General features: G+C 44.6%; 1 protein-coding gene across 3 annotated transcripts in view; it reads left to right on the plus strand.

Annotated features, from left to right (window-relative positions):
• GRB10 (growth factor receptor bound protein 10) overlaps positions 1–18,261 on the plus strand; it is a gene marked incomplete at both ends in the record, with an annotated part of 127,733 nt that overhangs the window by 64,254 nt on the left and 45,218 nt on the right. For all 3 annotated transcript variants that reach the window (XM_084248367.1, XM_084248366.1, XM_084248365.1), the window contains one exon: positions 1,150–1,291. In XM_084248367.1, the coding sequence (XP_084104493.1) occupies positions 1,150–1,291 (142 nt within the window). The remainder of the gene's footprint in view (positions 1–1,149; positions 1,292–18,261) is intronic.

Here is an 18,261-nt window from a genome sequence, read left to right on the forward strand (position 1 = left end):
TGTGCTGTTTGCACAGTTGAATCTGTTTCATCATCCTGTGTCTATTTTGCTTAGCTGTATGGCAGGTGAGTTGGTATTCTTGGGAGGAGGAAGGCAATAACCATAGGGAGATGCCAGTGAGGAGGGCAAGGTTGCAGATTCAGAAATGGCTCCCAGTGGTGTGAGCAGGGAGCTGCAGGGTGTCTCTGAGATGACAACACAAATGCTTTGCTTCAGTGAGGATAGACACACAAAGCATTTATTTCCAATAATAGGGTATCAGCAGCTTTTTGCATAAATAAACATTCATTCCACGAAGCAGATGAGTCTTGAGTGGATTCTCTTCCAGTGTTTCCATGTGGTTGGAGAGGTGTTCATTTCATGGTTATTGGAAAATAGTGGTTCTCAGGAAAATGTTTTTACCCACAAAAGTTCTTCACCTATCAGGTGTTCATTGAACAAAACAGTGAAGTATTTGGAGAAAATGGTGAGCACGTGTCCATTATTTGTGATGTTAGTGCTTACCCTGTGCTTCTTGCCTCCAGATGTTTCATGAAGGAGGGATTCTAGACCCTTCTTTAAAAGTTCTCATTATGGTAAAATACATGACATAACATTTACCATCTCAACTATTTTTCAGTATACAGTTCCCTTGGTCACATATTTTCATGTTGTCATGCAATCAGTCTAGAACATTTTCATGCAAAATCTGAAAATTTATATATCTGAAACTCTGAACCCATTAAAAATAACTTCCCATCCCACCTCCCCCAGCCCCTATCATCCACCATTCTGTTTTCTGTCTCTGTGAAAGCTACTTCGTATAAGTGGAACCATAATACCATTTGTCCTTTTGTGACTGACTTGTTGCATTTAGCATAATGTCCTCAATGTTCATCCATGCTATAGCATGTGTCAAAATTCCCTTTCTTGATAAAAGTGAGTAATACTCCAGTGTATGGCTCGACCACCTTTTGCTTATCCATTCATACTGATGAACACCTGGGTTGCTTCCAACTTGTGACTATCTGGATAGTCCTGCTGTGAACACCGTATACAAGTCTCTACTGAGTCTTTCTCACAGTTTTGTTGGGCATATTCCCAGAAGTGGGCTTGCTGGGTTGTATGGAAGGTGGCAGCTTTTAACAAGGGCTGTCTCTTTCCTCCCAGGTGCCTGCAAGAAGAAGACCAGCAGTTTAGAACCTCATCTCTACCAGCCATCCCCAACCCCTTCCCTGAGCTCTGCGGCACAGGGAGCCCCCATGTGCTCACACACGGCTCCCTACCTCCCAGCCAGGCCGCTGTGAAGCAGGTGAGTGCCCCTGTTTCAGTGCCAGACTTCTTGACTATGGGTTCAGGATAGATAAGATGGTGCAGTACTTTGGGAAGAAGGGAGGATCGTTGTGGGATCTTTGTCTTACATCTTTTCCTTTCACTAGTATTCTTATTGCCTTATGAGTCTTTTTAGTTTATTGGCCAAAATTCTACTAAGTCAGGAATGTATATACTTTAAAAGGAGACTCATAAAAATGATAGGAAACAAAAAATTGAGCTTAAAGATGAATTTTATTAATTATCTGAAAAAAAATTTACCACTTCATCATCTTCATTACCCAATGCGGTATTGTGATTTACAAAAAAATATATTTTGAGTGTTCCAGACTCCTAGCTCCTAAAATCCTTGGGATTTACTAAGTATTGAGAGTGATAAAAAGTCTCCTTTGTTTTGTTAATGTGGTGAGTTTTTGAAAGCTGCTGTGCTGTCTCAGAGAAGGGAAAAGATGGAGGAAGTTGAATCAATCACCAGCAACTAATGATTCGATCAATCATGGCTACATAATGGGATGTTCATAAAAACCTAACAAGGTTGGAGTACAGAGAGCTTTCAGTTGCTGAACACATGGAGATTTAGGGAGAGTAGTGACCTGGAGAGGGCATGGAACCTTTATGCCTTTTCTCCTTATCTCTCCCTATGTCTCTCTTCCATCTGTTATTCCTGAGTTATACTTTTTATAATAAATATTCTAGTAAGTAAAATGTCTCCAAATTCTGTGACCCATTCCAGGAAAATAATGGGAACCTCTGATTTATAGCCACTTGGTCAGAAGCACAGGTGACACCCTGGACTTGCACTTGGCATTTGAAGCTAGTCTAAGGGCATGGGGAGGCAGTTTTCCCAGCCTGACCTCTTAACCTGGTGGTCTGATATGATCTCCAGGTAGGTAGTGTCAGAATAATTGAGTTCAGTGATTGGCCACCCTGCCAGTATCCAAGAATTGCTTGGCAGATGTGGCAGAAGCCTCTTGCTCATATTTAAATTGGTCCCAGAATTTGTTTTACTCATAACTGTGCATAATGAAGTCTTGAACCTGGGCTGTCTCGGACGCCTGAACCTGAGTACCATGTGGAAGAGTGTCCATATTATCTTCCTGACTTTGAATATGATCTGCTAAAGAAGAAGACTGTTCACTTTACCCATTAAAGTAGTTCCTACTTTAAAGTAGGACTTTGTGGTGCATGCATATAGCCTTTGTCCCAAGGGAGGAAACTGAGGCACTTGCCCAAGGTCAAATAGTAATCCGTTTGTTTGAAAAGCACTAGCTCTGGCCAGCTGGTTGTAAGGGGCTGCACCAGGGTGGGTTGTATGACTTCAGAGGGAGACCCAGTGACACCCTCGTGTGTGTGTGTATGTTGGGAGTGGTAGTGTAATTATTATAATAAAAATGGTGACAGCAGCACCTAACATTCACTGAGTTATCTCTGTGTACCAGGTACAAGTCTAAGTGGTTTATTTATTTATTTATATGTTCACTTATTCTTCAAAGCAGTGCTAAGTATTAGGTATAAATGTTAGCTCTTTTGCACTTGAGAAACTGAGACCCAGCTGGGTGTGTAGCTGGGTATCACCAGTATGAGTGATAGGACTGTCTGTAACCATTGTGAGCGGTGGGGCTGAGTGTGACCAGCCTGAGTAATAGAATTGAGGTAGGACCTGAACGCAGGATCCAGAAACTAATTTTAACTTCTTAAAGCTTCCTGGGACCTTGACGTTCTTTCTGTTAAACAGTGTGTTCAGTTTCTCTGCTTTTTTCTGCTAGAATCACTCTTTTCCTTCTTCCTTTACACTTTCTACCTTTACCGTCTTAAAAAAAGTGGATATGTCCACCGCTGCCCCCACCCCACCCCAGGCCAAGCAAGGTCTGCACTGCTAGGAAAGAGACATTCTTCTCTGCAGCTCACCAGCTCCTGAACCCTTTCACTCCAGTTTCCCATTTCTAGAATAGACTGTGTTGTCCACCATTGAAACTTAGAAGGTGTGGTAAGTGTTCCCTGTCTGGGAGCCAGCACTGACTGGGCTGCGACACTTTGTCACATGCCTAAAGTACATCTGGGATGTCTGTGTCCCTGGTGACCTTCTGCTTCACAAAAGTGTCCAGACAAGCCATCTGTGGATTGGTCACTGAGCTGTTTACAAAATTATCCATCCTAAAATAAGACTGCAAAAGTCTTATCTAGTTCTTGTAGTACTTGGCAAGAACACAGGCCTCCGCCCCCATCAACAGTCCTGCTCTCTAAGCTGAATCAGGAAACCCAGGGATTCTGCCTGATGTTTTCCTTGGGATTCAGATATGTTCTCCATGAGAACATTGAATATAGTGTCTGAGTTTCTGTCACCAGAATTCCTCCTGCCAATGGGCTTGGCTGGAGCAGGAAGGACACTTCGTACTTAGCACTACCTGTGCAAAGATGGTGTTCTTTGCTGCCTTTACCTGATTAAGGGACACCTTATTCTCATGGGTTCTGATTTTTGATTTCGTGGGACATGCGGGTTGTTAGTGCTGCAGGTAATGATCTGGAGAATTCAGGGTGCCTGCCTAGTCTCTCAAGTGGGAGCCTCTACTCATAGGCAGAGGGGTCCAGGGGCCTCCTTTATTACTTATCTGAGGAGAGAGAAATTTGATACACTTTTTCCTTTCATAAGAAGTCAGAGGAGGGCCTCCCTTGGTGACGCAGGCAGTTGAGCACAGTGCTGTGAAGCTATCCACAGCCTCTGCAGCGCCAGTTCAGTCCCGGCCAGCCAGCGAGGGTTCCACATGCATGGCACACCTCTCCTGTCATGCCTGCTGCTCCCCTCAGCAGTGTATTTCGTCAGTCTGCCTGTTCTGTTCCCCACTCTGTCTCTGGTGAATCCTCTCACCCTCCCTCATATCTGGTCTGTACAATGGTTCTTGTATAAATAAATTAATTAATTTAAAAAAAAAGTTAGAGGAAACCTTGGGATCAGTGTCCAATCGGAAATTCCCAGGTGGTTATAAAAGTAGGTGACATGCTGGCAACGTGTTGGCCACCTCAGTCATTGGGAAGAACATGACCAACATGGGAAAAAAGAGTGTGTGGTACCTCTCTGGAAGGAAATGGGACAGTAAGGCCATAAGAAGCCTCATTCTTATGAGACGGGAGAAAGAAGTACAAGAGATTTAAATAGCCATGCAAAAGGGAACAAACATGCTTACACAAACCAGTGCTAAAACATTCTGAAACCTCTCTCAGCTCAGTTCAGAGCCTCTCTTCTATCTCTCTCTGGTTTCGTGTTTCCTGTGCCCCCTTGGAGACCATTCTCTGCAACTGGAGTGGTCCTCCGAGAGCAGCCATCATCCAGCTCGGTGCAATGCTGCCTCCTGCGATGCCACCACCTGTGGAACAACCCTGTGGCTGCAGCAGACCCAAGGCTGACCCCCCAGCACAGTTAGGAGGGCCCTGGTAGTGGGATTAGTGACAGGAGAAGAACCAACTGAGCTGGGGGCTTTGCACCGAATGAGGGCACAGTGAGAAGGGGACCGGTTTTGAGCAGGGAAGGGGCCTCTGTGGTACCTGAAGCTGCTGCCACTCTCATTCTCCAGCCTCCAGAGATGTGAGAAGTAAGTGTCTGAACCACCAGCCTGTGGTACTGTGCTATGATTGTCTGAGCCCCTTCAAATAGGGGAGGAGCTGAATTTTATGTCGGCATCCTGAGTCTCCAGTGTAAACTGAGTGAAGGGAGGCAGTCCTCTCAACTAGGGATCACCACATGGAGGAGGAGCCACCGACAACCCAGTTCTTCCACCTGACTGACCTTTGCCCACCTTGGACTTAACCACTTCAGGCCTCCCAGGTTCTGCATCTTCCCACTTGTGTGGGGTCCTGCTCCCACCCCTGGCCCACAGGAAAACTACCCCACCCTCCACCCCATGGTTGATTCTGGCAGCTCTGTCCCGCATGGACATTGCTGGAAGTGTCACACTCATCCAGAGCCCTCGAACCCAGCACAATTCCAAACCCTAATGACTGCCCCCCCACCTTACTTAAGAAGAGTGCTTTCTTGTGGGCTACTGGATGAGGGCAGACCTTGACTTCCAGAGTCTCAGGAAGAAGCCACAAGTGTTTGGGGACAGATAACTGTTCAGGCTTTCCCAAAGGCTTTCTTGAGACCCAAGCACTCCACCCTGCCATCTGCTGTCTTTTTTTTTTTTTTTAAGAGTTATTCATTTACACAAGAACCGGGGTACAGGCCATATGTGCAGGAGGGTGAGAGGATTCACCAGAGACAGAGCAGGGAACAGAACAGGCAGACTGACGAAATACACTGCTGAGGGGAGAGGGGAGACAGGAGAGGTCGCGACGGGAGAGGTCCTCTGCACCATGTGGGACCCTCGCAGGTAGGCCCAGATCAAACTGGCACTGCAGAGGCTGCGGATAGCTTCACAGCGCTGCACTCAGCGGCCTGCGCCACCAGGGGAGGCCCTCCATCTGCTGTCTTAACTGAGACTCAGCTTTGCAGATGTCAGTCAGGAAGCATCCCTGCTTGATGGAGGAGGAGGGGATGGGAGGGAGGTTGTGGGTATTGGTGCTCTAGTAGCCAAGTAGAAGGGGTGGGCTGCTACTACTACCACTAACCTGCTAAACGTAAGTTCTTTTTTGCCAGGTCTTGGGATGGAAGCAGTGTTTGTACTTTTACAAGCTGAACTCTATCTCTCTTTCCATTTTCTGAAACCACCATGAAAGCAGATTTGGACTTGTTGGCACAGGGCCTGGGTTCAGGATGACACATGACTGCAGACTTGTGCCAGATGGACCTGTTGCTGACTTGCTCTCCCAACACCTGGCATGGAGTTGACATGGATTACGGGAACTGAGATCCAAAAAGGGTTGCACAACTAGGAACATCAGCCCAAATCTAGAAAGGGTTACATTAAATAAGATTTAAAAATGGCATTTTGCACATACACTTGGAAAAGCATTGGGGGGAAGGGCAGACTGTCAGCACTGAGAAAAGGGCTGTACTGACTACAAGTTCTGCTGGTCTTAGTGTGACCTTTCCAGAAAAGTGGGTTTGATTTCTCTGCTTTTCAGCTGCTTTGTCATGTTCTGTGTCAGATTTCTGTCCCTCTGAGCAGGACTCTGAACTCATCTCCAGTGGAGATGAAGAAAGAATCCTTTCTTCAGGTAGTGAGGGCTAAGGAAACAATGGAAAGTGGCTGAAGATTATTTGGAACACATGGACTTAGCAGCACACATGGGTAAGGGGCATCTCCTCTCTGGGTGCAGACCTGAAGCAATGACCAGATAGTGCAGGTTTATCTGGGCCCCTTGTGGAGGGTAGTCTGTCCCCGTGCCCCAGGCCCTGTCGCTGAAGCACCTCAACTTGCTCTTTATCCTAGTGCCTCTGTTCTTTCCAGCTGAGCTGGATGTAGTGTTGCATCAGCCCCAGGACAGACCTGCCCCTTCCCTTCCCTCCTTTCCCTTTCATCCTCTCCTTCAGAACCACATAACCAGTAGTCCTTCAAAGAAACTTTTTATTGTAAATGGACAGATTTAATAAGTCAGGAGTGAATATGGATTGGAGGGAGATTTGTGAAGTGATAAAGGTTTGGACTGCATTCCTTTGAGAGTCTGACTTGTTTGTCCATAGGAGAGTCCCCCCAAAGCAACAGAATTAACTTCTGTACTCCCAGATGGGCAAGGAAAAGACTGCCAATGAATGGCATAATCCAGGACTGGTGGTCACTTGCAGGTCTTGGAGATTCCATCATGAAGGTCCTGAGTTTTTTTAACCATCTCTTTCATGGTGGTTACTGCATATTAAATTTTCACAGCATTTCTGTACCACAAGGAAGAGACACTGAGGTCCAGCCCAGAGGCGGAGGCAGGTTATGGCCTGGGTGAGTGCAGCCTCATGCTATCTCTACTGCTGCCCCAGCAGTGCTCAGTGTTGACACCCACTGTGCCTCTAGGAGGTATCTTGACTGCTGCCCATGTGGGCTGAAGCCCCTTGTAAATGCAGCACAGTGTACAACTCTCTGCTGAGAAGGATGCTTTTGTAGAAGTGATAGAAGCTCAGGATACATTTTTGCATCCTCAGTCTAGAGCAAGGCAGAAGGGATAGGACACTCTTCCCCTTATTCCTTTCTTCGGTGCCTACTTCCTCAAGCAAGGCCCTCTGAAAGAAGGTTGCTCACTTCTTCCAAAGAAAGTCTGGTGCTCTCAAGTCTAGCTCCAATGGAAGAAGCTGCTGCTTCTTCGTAGTGTGCCAGCCTGAGGGTGGGGGTATTCAGTGTGCCGAACCAAGGGCTCTCAATGTACCCACTGGGAGGACTGCAGTGCCAGCCACAGGGGACTGCTGCTGTGTTCCTGGGACAACCTGGGACTCACTCTCAAACTGAAGAGCCAACACCACAGCCACTGGAAGAACTGCCCAGTAACAGGGAAACCATAGGGCTGAGCCACATTGGGTACCTCTTATGCAAAGGGGATTCTGTGCTTCACATGCTACATCAGGATACATTTGGCTGCAAGGAACAAAAGACTCGATAAGCTTCCATTGTAAGGAAATTTACTTATATAGTTGAAAGTCTAGAGTAGTGACTCACCTCCATCATGGAACTTGCATCCTTAGCCATTGTGGCCACTGGGCCAGATATACTGCTCACCTGATGCAGCCATCCTATACATGGCCCGTGGGCAAGAAGCCTTTAGCAGTAGAGAGAGAAACTGAGGCAATGTGCAGTGTGTGCTGGCTCCGCAGGACAGTGTAAGTAGTGTCACATGCATGACACCAGAAACAGTCACATTTGGAGGAAGAACCATGAGCAGGCCAAGAAAGCAGACTGTAAAAGTGAAAGTGTGGGGTGCTGAGAGAGGGATGGAGAGTGGGAGAGGTGGTGGTGAGGAAGCGACTTGCGGGGAGAGATGGTTGGGAGAGGTAGGGGGGTAAGAGCCATGGAGAGGAGCACTAGTTCTTGATAAAGTACAGAGGTACTAAGAGACATGCCTTTATTTATGGGTTTAAGGGCGAGCTTTAAAGCCTTAGTGGATTATTTGGGGTGGCTTTGTCATCCACTAAAGATTTTCATGTCACCATATAATAACTTGTTACAACAAGTTTTTCCATTTGTTATTCAAACACAATTAGTCACATACTTTACCCCATTACTAATAGTGCATAAATATCATCTTAGTTCTAATCAGCTTTTCTTCTTTGCTTAATTTTAAAAATTAATTTTCTGGAACTGAAATAATTGCCTTGCATAAGGTTTTGCATACACATTTATTAATGATCAAATTGGGTCTCCTGAGGCTTTAACTCATGAAATGACTGCAGAAACATTAGGCCATCTCTGGCAGTTTACTTCACAGTGGATGCTGTACCAAGTAGCGTGGTCTCTGTACCCAGCATGACTGGGTTGGCCCTCATGTTAACACTAGAGCCTCAGTCATGTCTTGGTGTCAGCCTCCACCCGTTTTGCACCTTCAGCAAGTGATAAGATCATCTTAGCTCTTCTAAAATGTGCCCACGTCATCTTTTCTATGTCTTCAGAGAACATATTAAAACCCAATCCTCAGGAAACTTCACCAGGGACACCTCGAGCACTGTGTGGTGGACTGTAGCCCCCTGCCTGCATCCTGAACACTTAGGGCTGTGACAGGATGGGAACCATGGAGAGCTGTTCAGCTTCCCAGTGGGTGAGGGAGGATGCTGCTCTTTGTTGAAAGTCACTTGTGGATTTACACATTAACTCATCCCCAAATTTCATAAGAAAATTCTCCATGTTCAGCATCCCTTAAACAGAAATCTCTCTCTTTTCTTCCTTCTGCTACCTGTATTCTCATGAGTGATGGGTGGACAGCTGCTCCTTTTCACCACCCTGAAAGGCTCCAGTTAAAGATGGAACCAGAGTTAGCGGCTGTGGGAATGGCACAGTCAGTCCGTGAGCACTGGTGCTATGGCTCCTTCCAGGAGTTCTCTGTCCCAGTCTTTGTCACCCTTTTCTCTGCCATCCCTCTGGGTAGCAATATCTGTGCACATGCCTTCTCCACAGCCTGGGGACTCTCATCCACACAATGGAGATGGCCATGTGGCCTCTACCATGCCAGCCATCTGCAATGCCAACTCAGACTTCTGTCTCCAGGAGTTGCCTGTCTCCATAGTCCAGACTGACCCACTTCTTCCCATTCAGTCCCTGCCCCCTGTCTTTGTTCCTTCTTTTTTAGAATTAGGTGGGGAGGGTCACTCTAATGGCTCCTTCTACTTTGGCAACCCAATAGTTGGTCAGTCATGTGGCTTCCCTGGAAATTTTTCTAGAGAAGATACATAAATTATCTCTTTTGGTTTTTAAAATTATAGTACTATGTAAATGGAATATTTACTTAACATCTCTTGAGGAAGTTAAATCAAAAAACACAGAGGTGCTTCTTGGTGGACTCTGAGGGAAAGGCCCCTGGTGTGGGCAAACCCTAGTTTCTGCAACCCAAATCTCAACTCCACCCATTACACCTGGAGGCTGGTGTTACTACAAATGGTCTTGGGAGCAGTTGTAACAAGTCACATCCAAGCATGAGATTTAAACCTAGGGCCCTAGCATCAAGTCCATTTTCTTTTCAATATGTCACAGTAGTGCTCAAAAAAAAATAAATCTTGATGAACCAAAATGGACTTTCACATAGTATTTTATTACTTAAGCAGGGGACATGTGAATTCAACCAAGACAAGAAAGCAAAACTTAAGAACTACACAAGTCTCGTTGCTGTTTGTCATTTCTGCCATTGTGCCTTTGGCCAAGGACATCCTGTGACCTGGCTGGACTTGGCCCACCCCAGTGGTCCTAGGTGAGGCACTGTACTGGCAGGTGGGGAGAGAGGTGTATGCGTAAATGTAATACTGCATAGCAATACGCTCAGCCTTGGAAATTTGTACAGGAACCTAGATGAGTATAGTACACAAGTGTGTGTGCAGGTATCCAGGCCTGCTGTGGCTGCCCTGGCTGCATCCTTGCATGTCAGTCTACATCTGGATAACATGGCTGCTCTACAGTGTTCTCACTGGGCACCCCCTCAGCCCTACTGGCTCTGAGCTGTGGATAGTGGCTGCTTTTATCAACTGTCTGCACCTTCACTTTTTGCCATACCTTTTAGAACGTCAGCTCTCTAAGCTGTGAGAAGAAACTTGCAGGTACAGGAAATTTAGGGACATTTTCATCCCTGTCACCTTGGAGATTCACACTTTATACTGGTTTTTGGAGAATCTGGAAAATCCACCCAGAAAAGGAATTAGAGTTAGCCTGGTGCTTCTCCAGTATTTTGGATCACACAACATTTTCTGTATATGTTCCCTGGAACCCACTTTGAGAAAGGGCACTAAATGGTTCTAGACTTTAAAGATGGACACTACTAGCCCTTTTCTAGATTTCTCTGGTAATGGTGCTGATGCTGAGGTATCTCAGAGTCCTCTGAGGATTGAGCCTGAAAGCATACCCCTGTGCCATGCCGTGACTCCTGTCTTCATGCTCTGTGTCCGCTCCTAAACCAGAGCTGCAGTGGCTATAGGCAGTGTGGCCCACAGCAGGCCCCTTGATTACTACATTAGAGAAAGGAAGTCATTTCAGGATCCCAACCATTAGTGTTTCCCTGGATTATAAATACATCTTTGAATACAAATTATCTAATTTTGGAAGATGCAAAACTGATCCTTTCTTACAACATCAAGTATTTTTTGCTATCTATAGCCACGAGGAGTGGGTGTGGTGTAAAACCTGAAAGGGGAGATCCTTTATCTCTAAAGTACAAATACCAATGTAGAAATGTTACCTCAATTAAAAAAAAAGAAAGGGAAAAGCAAGTACTTGCATCATTTACACCTCTCAGAAAGACTCACTGTACTTTTACCAGAAATCTAAGTGGGTGTCCTGCCCATGTATGGGTTGGATCACATGGGCATACGGATAGCTTCATAGGTTGCATCTTAACCCCTTGTGCCACCACAGAAACCCCAGAAATGGTATTTTAAACTGGACAATTAAGAACCAACTGGGCAGTATTAGTTAGATAATTGTATGATCGACCCCTCCTGCTAAGCAAAAATGTCCTTGATATAACCAATCTGCTTTTTTGTTTAGTATAACTTGTTCCTTCTCTCTTTTGTATAGTTCTCTGGTATGCCTTTCTGTCTGTTGAATTGCTCCACGCAAATAAATTTTTGCTCAAATAAAGCCTTAAAATTTTTAATTTGCCTCAGTTTGCCTTTTAATGCCAGGGAAGGGAGATGGGAACAGCACTGATACAAGAGGAAGCAGGAAGCAGCAACACTTTATTATCAAATTTGGGATTTTGGGAATAGTTCAAAATACCTAAGTGGAGTGGAATTACCACAACTGTGTTACAGCTCTCATGTCCTAAAGGTACTGTTAAGGTTAGTGTTAGTAGCTTTTGCTTTACAACACAACAAACCCTTAGAGGCTTCTGGACTGCATTCTGATGGTTACAAACTCAAGTAGCACTTGAGCTGAGTGCTCCAGAAGGGTTGAGGGAATTGTGCTTATATAGGAAAAGGAGGGTGGTGTTTATACAAATGAGGTTGCATAACAAATGAGGTTGTTAGTTAGCTGTGAGTGAAGGAATTTCAGTGTTGGACTTGGCTGGTCAGTTCAGTTTAACTTTCTGAACATGGGGGACAAGGATAAAAGGGAGGCCTGGGGATACCTGGGACCACCAGGTTTTTTCAGCTCTGATTTTCTAGCTCTGATGGTTACCCAGGCTGGGGTTGGCTCCATGTTTGTTTTTCTTATTTTGCTTGTCATAGGGTGACCATTGTATTTCACACCAGTAGTAATTTAGTAATTTTAAAAGAAAAACCCATCTATTTTCCTTTGCTCATAATTTATCTTCTCCCACTGTATTTTATATGGTTTCAGTCAAGTAAATATAATTTTGTGTATGTTTTTATTTAATATGCCATGAGTATTTTTTGTGCTTCTGACATAAAAAGAACACTTTAATAGTGTATAGTGATATTGGGGAGTATTTGTGCCAAGCTTAGGTATTGTGCTGTGGCTATACATTTGCATAGATTTCTAGTTACCTGCGCTGCAGATAATGATTCCTTGAGTGACTACAATGTAATTTTTGTCACATTTTGAATTCTTTCTCTCAGGGTACATCACAGGAGGCAAAGACTAGATTCTTTGACTAGGAATCTAGTCAAAGATTGTGTAGCTTTACAACTCCAGATACATGTTGCAAGCGATGATTTGTGATGACCTGTTTGATTACCATGCTCAGGAATACCTGTCAGGGTTTCTGAGCCCTGACTGCACACCAGAGTCATCCTCCACACCAGGCAGTTGCCCCATCCTCTAGTGAGGGGGTGGCTGGAGGCCCCTGGTGGTCGCACAGTATTGCCCTTCTGGGGTGACTCCAGGTGGTTATATGATTCCCTGAATGGTGATATGGTCCTGCCCTGCCTTAGTGGGTTGAACTCACACAGCTACTTGAATCTTTAGAATCCCACAGCCACCTTAGCAACTCTTCTGCTATTCCATGGTGGTTTGTGGGTGCATAGTGATGGCCTAACAAGGTTAGCCTGCAAGGTTACCTTGCAGTCACCACAAAACAGAAATAGGTATTCAATTCTGTCTGCACATAATTTTCCCATGCTCCATGTACAGTTTAGCCATGTCTGTGGTATATCAGGTAGATCTCTATGTAAACAGAGAATAAAACATGACTTAGAGGATGAACTCAAGTTTACTTACCCTGGCTGGCCAGTTCTGCCCCTGCTCAGGCCACTCCAAACAGGTTTGGACTTAGGGCTCAGTATCCTTCTGAAGCCCCTCTATTTTTCAGCTCCCCCCACATACGTATTGTCTCCAGTCTGGGAAGAATACTCAGGAGTAGGTATCAGAGTGAGGAGTGGCTAGCAGGGTCCTGAGACCATGTGTCCAAATCCCATACTTCTAAGCATAAGGATTTACCCTTGATATCCCTATACTGTATCCCACAGACGCAACTCTCGCCCAGGTCACAGTAGGGCAAGAAGATACTGGCCTTGCTTTGCTCCCTCCCATGGACCGATTCACCATTACATTTAGGTAGATCCATATGTGGACACTGGGTGCTGGTACTAGGGCCAGCCAAGCAATAAGGCAGTATTCTTGGAAGCCCATGACCTAGACAGATACTGTCTGGTCCTCAGGGACACCGAATCCCCACTGGTTCTGTAGCTTGGAAATTGTAGTATGCAGGGAAAGCTCTCAGCCAGCATGCTATCAGAGGAACTGAAAGATGAAGAACAAAGAATATTTCAGAATAGGGAGCATGGACAGTTTGGGTAGAGCACTGGCTACCCAGGGATAACTCAGAGAAGAAGGAGGGGTTTACTGTCTGGTAGGAATTTGATCTCAGGGACAGAGGAGACTATACAAAACAGTGTAGTAGAGGACTGCAAAATAGATTTGTGTTTTTATTTAGTTGTTAGTAAGAGCACGATCTTTTTTTTCCATGGCTTATAATCATTGCAATCATTGTCCCCAGAGGTCTGATGGAAGACCTTTCACCTTGGCCTCCAATTCCTGTGACATGGCCCTACCAAATTATTTTCTTTCTTCCTAGCACAAGATTTCTTGGCAGTCAGCATTACTGATATTTGGGACTGCATATTTCTCTCGTCAGACTGCCCTGTGCATTGTAGGATGTCTAATAGCGTCTCTGGTCTCCACCTACTAGATGCCAGAAGTAAACCCACATTTGTACCATCTGTGACAACCAGATACATTTCAGATGTTGCCAAATGCTCCTTGGTGGGCAAGATCCATCCCTCCTTGAGAGGCATGAAGGACTGTTCATTTTTTGATCAAGAGACTTGTCAGTTCAGTTCTTCAAATAACTAGGTATAGATATATGCTCAAGGAATGCAAGGAATATTTTTCTCTATGGTGATATAGAATTTACATATGGGAGTGATGAACCCCCATGTAATGAACCCCCATTTGCCTTTCCTCTAGCCCCCACAGCAATCTGCCGTAACCTGGCTGGCCTGGCCACACCCATCCATTTCTCCCTTACATATTGTTTTGACACCAATCCCAGCCATCACTTTGCTTATCTGTAAAATATTTTAGTATTTTTTATAAAGAATTGTGCATTTCTTTTATGAGAATCATAATACCATTATTACACCCAGTTTCTTAATATCTTAAAAAAATATCCAGGGCAACGCTAATAGGAATTGCATTTAAGCGGCAGGTTTGCAGCCCTAGCACAGTAAGTTGACTTCGGGAATTTGTTCCCACTGAAGGCTCTGAGTTCTGAAGAAAGACCAGCCCATGTGCAGTGCTGACTACACCCTCTTTTCATGCTGCAGGGTTTCCTGCCCAAACAAACAGCAGTACTCGAAATGGAATCCAAGTTATCTAGTAGCCTGGAGACCATCTGATCAACTAGCCTCTGCTCTGGGTCCAGAGCTCACTATAGCCCTCACCCCATCCAGCAGTGGATGAGAACAGATGAAATGTGAGCTCTTCCCTTTCTCCAAACCACCATTGCTTTTCTTATTCTGACCTCAGTTCTTTGAATACAAAATGCTGGTAACCGGGTTTTCATCTATTTAAACCTGAAACCATTTAAAACACCATAGAAGTTGTCTGGCAGAAGTTAGGTTGACTCTCCCTGTCCATGCACTTATCCATGCACTTTCTCTTGTGGGTGTCCTGATATTGGAGCTCATACTGAGTGTAAGAGTTTAGGCATATAGTGCACCCAAGGAGAAGACAAATAAGATAAGTCTGTCAGGTTCGATCATTTGTTGGGTGTTTGCATGACCTGAGCGTCCTCTCATTTTGACATAGAAGACATCAGCAGTACCAGGAGTTGCATATGCAGCGCAGTGGTGAGTGGGAATTTGAATCCAGGATAACTGGTTCTAATGTCTGTGCTTTGCCTTTGACCTAGAATGTCTCTTTATAATTGATGCCTTTAGACAATTTTGGGGGTAGGGAGTGGGCTGTGGAGGGTGGGGAGACTTGGCTAGCCATGGAATGGGGACCGCACAGAGGATATGCTTGATATGTGTCTGTTAAATGGGAAAGCCAAGGATTCAGAGATGGTGTATGGACTTGCCACAGTTCCATGAAGGTCCTTAACAAATTTCCTTTTAAGGAACAGTATTCCACCAAAAATCATGGTCAGTCATCTCCATACTTGAAGTGCTTCCATTCCTGGAGATGAGTTTTAATAGAACTTAATGTCTGGCAATTAATCCTAAGACAATAAATACCCTCCACACACACACACAATTATATACAATGATGTTCCAAGCAACTCTGTTAATAAGAATGAAAAACTTTCTAGAAACCACCTGAGTGGAAAACACTGGGATACATTGTGTTCAATACAACTATTCTCTGGCAGGCATTGAAGCATTAAAGAAATGCAGTGCTCCCAGAGATATTTCTGATGTAACCTGAAGCTACACTTACCAGTTACAAAACTGGGTGCTATATGACCCCAATTTGTGTTTACTTGTATATATTTCCAAAAATATACTCTAGAATTTAGTAGTAAATCTGGAATTATCGATCATCATTTTTTCTTTGTCCCTTATTGTATTTTCCAAATATGTCATCATGAAAAATTATCTTTATAATAAAAAATGTAAGTGTGCATGTGTGTGTGGTCATGTATGCATTCATATGTGTACATATGTATACATGTGTGCATATGTATGTGTGAGGGATTCTCCTTTATATTTTCCTACCCCCTCCCAACCTGGAACACATCCTGGGGGTCGCTATTCATGTGCTTACATCCAGGAAAAGAACAAGTTTCCCCAAATCAACTCCATCTGAATAAAGTTCCTTTCTTTTTTGTTCTGAGTTAACCACCTTTCACAGCTTTCATAAATGTGAACTTGTTATGCTGTGGGTAGGTGGGCAGAATAATCTGATCACACTTTTGGAGCATGCTTGGCAGAGATCTCTATTCGCTCTGTATGTTCCCAACAGCCCAGTCCATTATACTTTGGCCTGGAAACTAGATGTGTATGACTGAAGGAAGGTTTGAAGAGTCACCGGTCAAGTATCCCTGCATTTTGAAAGAAGCTGTGGTTTCCAAAGTAGCAGTGCCAGTTCCTCTAACCCAGATTCATTCACTCAGAAGATGGACAGGTGAGCAGGGCAGGTCCAAGGATGATGAACACACTGATGTGCTTTCCAGGAGAGGAGAGGCCAACAAACATTGCTATGACAGCGGCAGTGGGCCTACTGTTGATTGGCAGGAACTTGCAGGAATGCATGTGTGAACTAGCTGGTGTCACCCCTGTGTCACATATGAGGAAATCGAAGTCCAGAAACCTCTAGTGTCTCCACTCAGCTCCACAGGGTCAGGATCTCTACTCCAGTGCACCCAAGGCAATCTTCTTTAAATAGTTTTTATTTTATGTAAAATGATATACCTTTATAAAAATCACCTGTTCCAAAACAAACTATATATCTCTCCATTCTAGAAAATAAAAAAAAAAATGCAAAAGTGCATCAGAAGTAATTTTTCTAGATGAGTCTGTCTGGTATTAGGCAGGCATAAAGGTAGCTGTAGGTGACTCTACTGGAATCTCATCACCTCCTCTTCAGGCAGTGAGAGCCATTCAATGTGGAGAGTCCTCAGAGGGACTCTAAAGCAACAATGCAACAATTTTGTGAGTAATTTTTAGAATTTAAATTCCTTTAGAAATACTTTTAATATTAAATACTAATATTAAATATTAAATACTTTTAATTCACCTTGAAATCAATAGATTATAAGGCAGACTTTTTTTTCAGTCAGTGTAAATGAACAGGTGATTATATATGTTCTCAGTGTGGGGAAGAGAACCATATATCAGGTGTAGCCACAGAGCAGGTGTAGCATGCCTTTACCTCTCCTGCAACTCTAGGAGGTGACTCTCCCCCAGCCTGTGCCTGGGCACAGCCTCTCTTCTGCCCTCCCTTCCCTCTCTCTCAGCTTACCCTTTCTGGTAAGATCACCCCCTGGATGCCCTTGGACTACAAAGTGGATTCTCCATACAGTGATTGCCTCTATATTTACAAGAGGCCGTGGAAGTTACTGAAGTGCAGTTTAGCAGTTTGAAAAATGCATTCAAACTGGATCTAAGAGAATTTCTTGGTAAGAGATGAGTTGGACAAAGATGAAAGACTAAGACAGGGCTGATTCTGTCTGCATCCTCTAGGTTTTTCTGTAGAGTTTTGGGGTTCCTCTTCTGCTCTGCTCAGTCCCTGCACGCAGGACTGGATGTTCACCCGGGGACACTCCTCTGCACATGGCTCTGAGGACAAAGCTGCTAGTGTCCCACTCTATTTTTACAAGGTGATCAGCCAAAGCCAAGAGATGTGAATTCAGAAGGAGATTCTGAGCCAGTTGTCAGTCAGTCAGCAAGTTGTGTCTTCCACCCCCACCCCGCCCAGCCAATGAAACCAAAGTGGGAAGGACAGCATGGAGATGTCAACTACTGTTTACCTGTAGGAGCTCCAAAACAAGCCAGGCTACAGAGTGCCATTTGGGGTTAGTGGAGATGATGGATCCTCGATCCTGACTGTTCCTAAACTCCTTCCTTCAAGTTTGCTTCCTATTCTATAAGGTGAATGTATAAGTGACATAAGAGCCTTAGGAATGCTGGAACACATTCTACTATACTTCAGGGCTTTTAGAACCCTCTGCAGTGCTGAGCCTATCAGAGGAGGGTAGTCTGGCAAAGCATTCCTGCCTGACTGACTCTGAAAAGGAAGAATTTCCTATTATTGACATGATTATGTCCTCTTTAACATCACTTTTTTTTTTTTTTTTTTTTTTTTTTTTGTGGGACCCTCACAGGTGGCTGGGGATCCAACAGGCTCTGCAGAGGCTGCAGGCAGTCTCGCAACCCAGCGCTCAACCACTGCACCACCAGAGGAGGCCCAACATCACTATTTTCAAAAGCAATTA

Source organism: Talpa europaea (genome assembly GCF_964194135.1).
Source record: "Talpa europaea genome assembly, chromosome: 11".
NCBI lineage: Eukaryota > Metazoa > Chordata > Mammalia > Eulipotyphla > Talpidae > Talpa > Talpa europaea.